Raw genomic sequence first — 243 nt, 5'->3', positions numbered from 1 at the left:
CCTACTTTATTCTGTCGCATCATCTCTTTGTTGGCTCTCAGTATGCATTCAAGCAGCGTGGGGTCCTTCTGCAGCTGAGACGCACATCTGTAAGACTCGAGCGCATCCTCATAGTGCTTGGTGGCAAACTCCACCTCTGCTTTGCGAAAATATCCCTGAAATTAGAGTAATATTATTACACTAAAAGAGAAAAAGAAGGAAGATAGGAAAGATCTAGGTAGAGGTAAAGAGGCTGATTTTGAT

General features: G+C 42.8%; 1 protein-coding gene across 1 annotated transcript in view; it reads right to left on the bottom strand.

Annotated features, from left to right (window-relative positions):
• Window positions 1–243, bottom strand: part of LOC119591946 (heat shock protein STI1-like) — a 15196-nt gene that overhangs the window by 11575 nt on the left and 3378 nt on the right. Inside the window, exon 3 of the mRNA XM_037940700.1 lies at window positions 6–155. Within this exon, the coding sequence (XP_037796628.1) occupies window positions 6–155 (150 nt within the window). The remainder of the gene's footprint in view (window positions 1–5; window positions 156–243) is intronic.

The sequence above is a fragment of the Penaeus monodon genome, chromosome 29, assembly GCF_015228065.2.
Source record: "Penaeus monodon isolate SGIC_2016 chromosome 29, NSTDA_Pmon_1, whole genome shotgun sequence".
Classification (NCBI taxonomy): domain Eukaryota; kingdom Metazoa; phylum Arthropoda; class Malacostraca; order Decapoda; family Penaeidae; genus Penaeus; species Penaeus monodon.
This window is presented reverse-complemented; position numbering and strand designations above follow the sequence as displayed.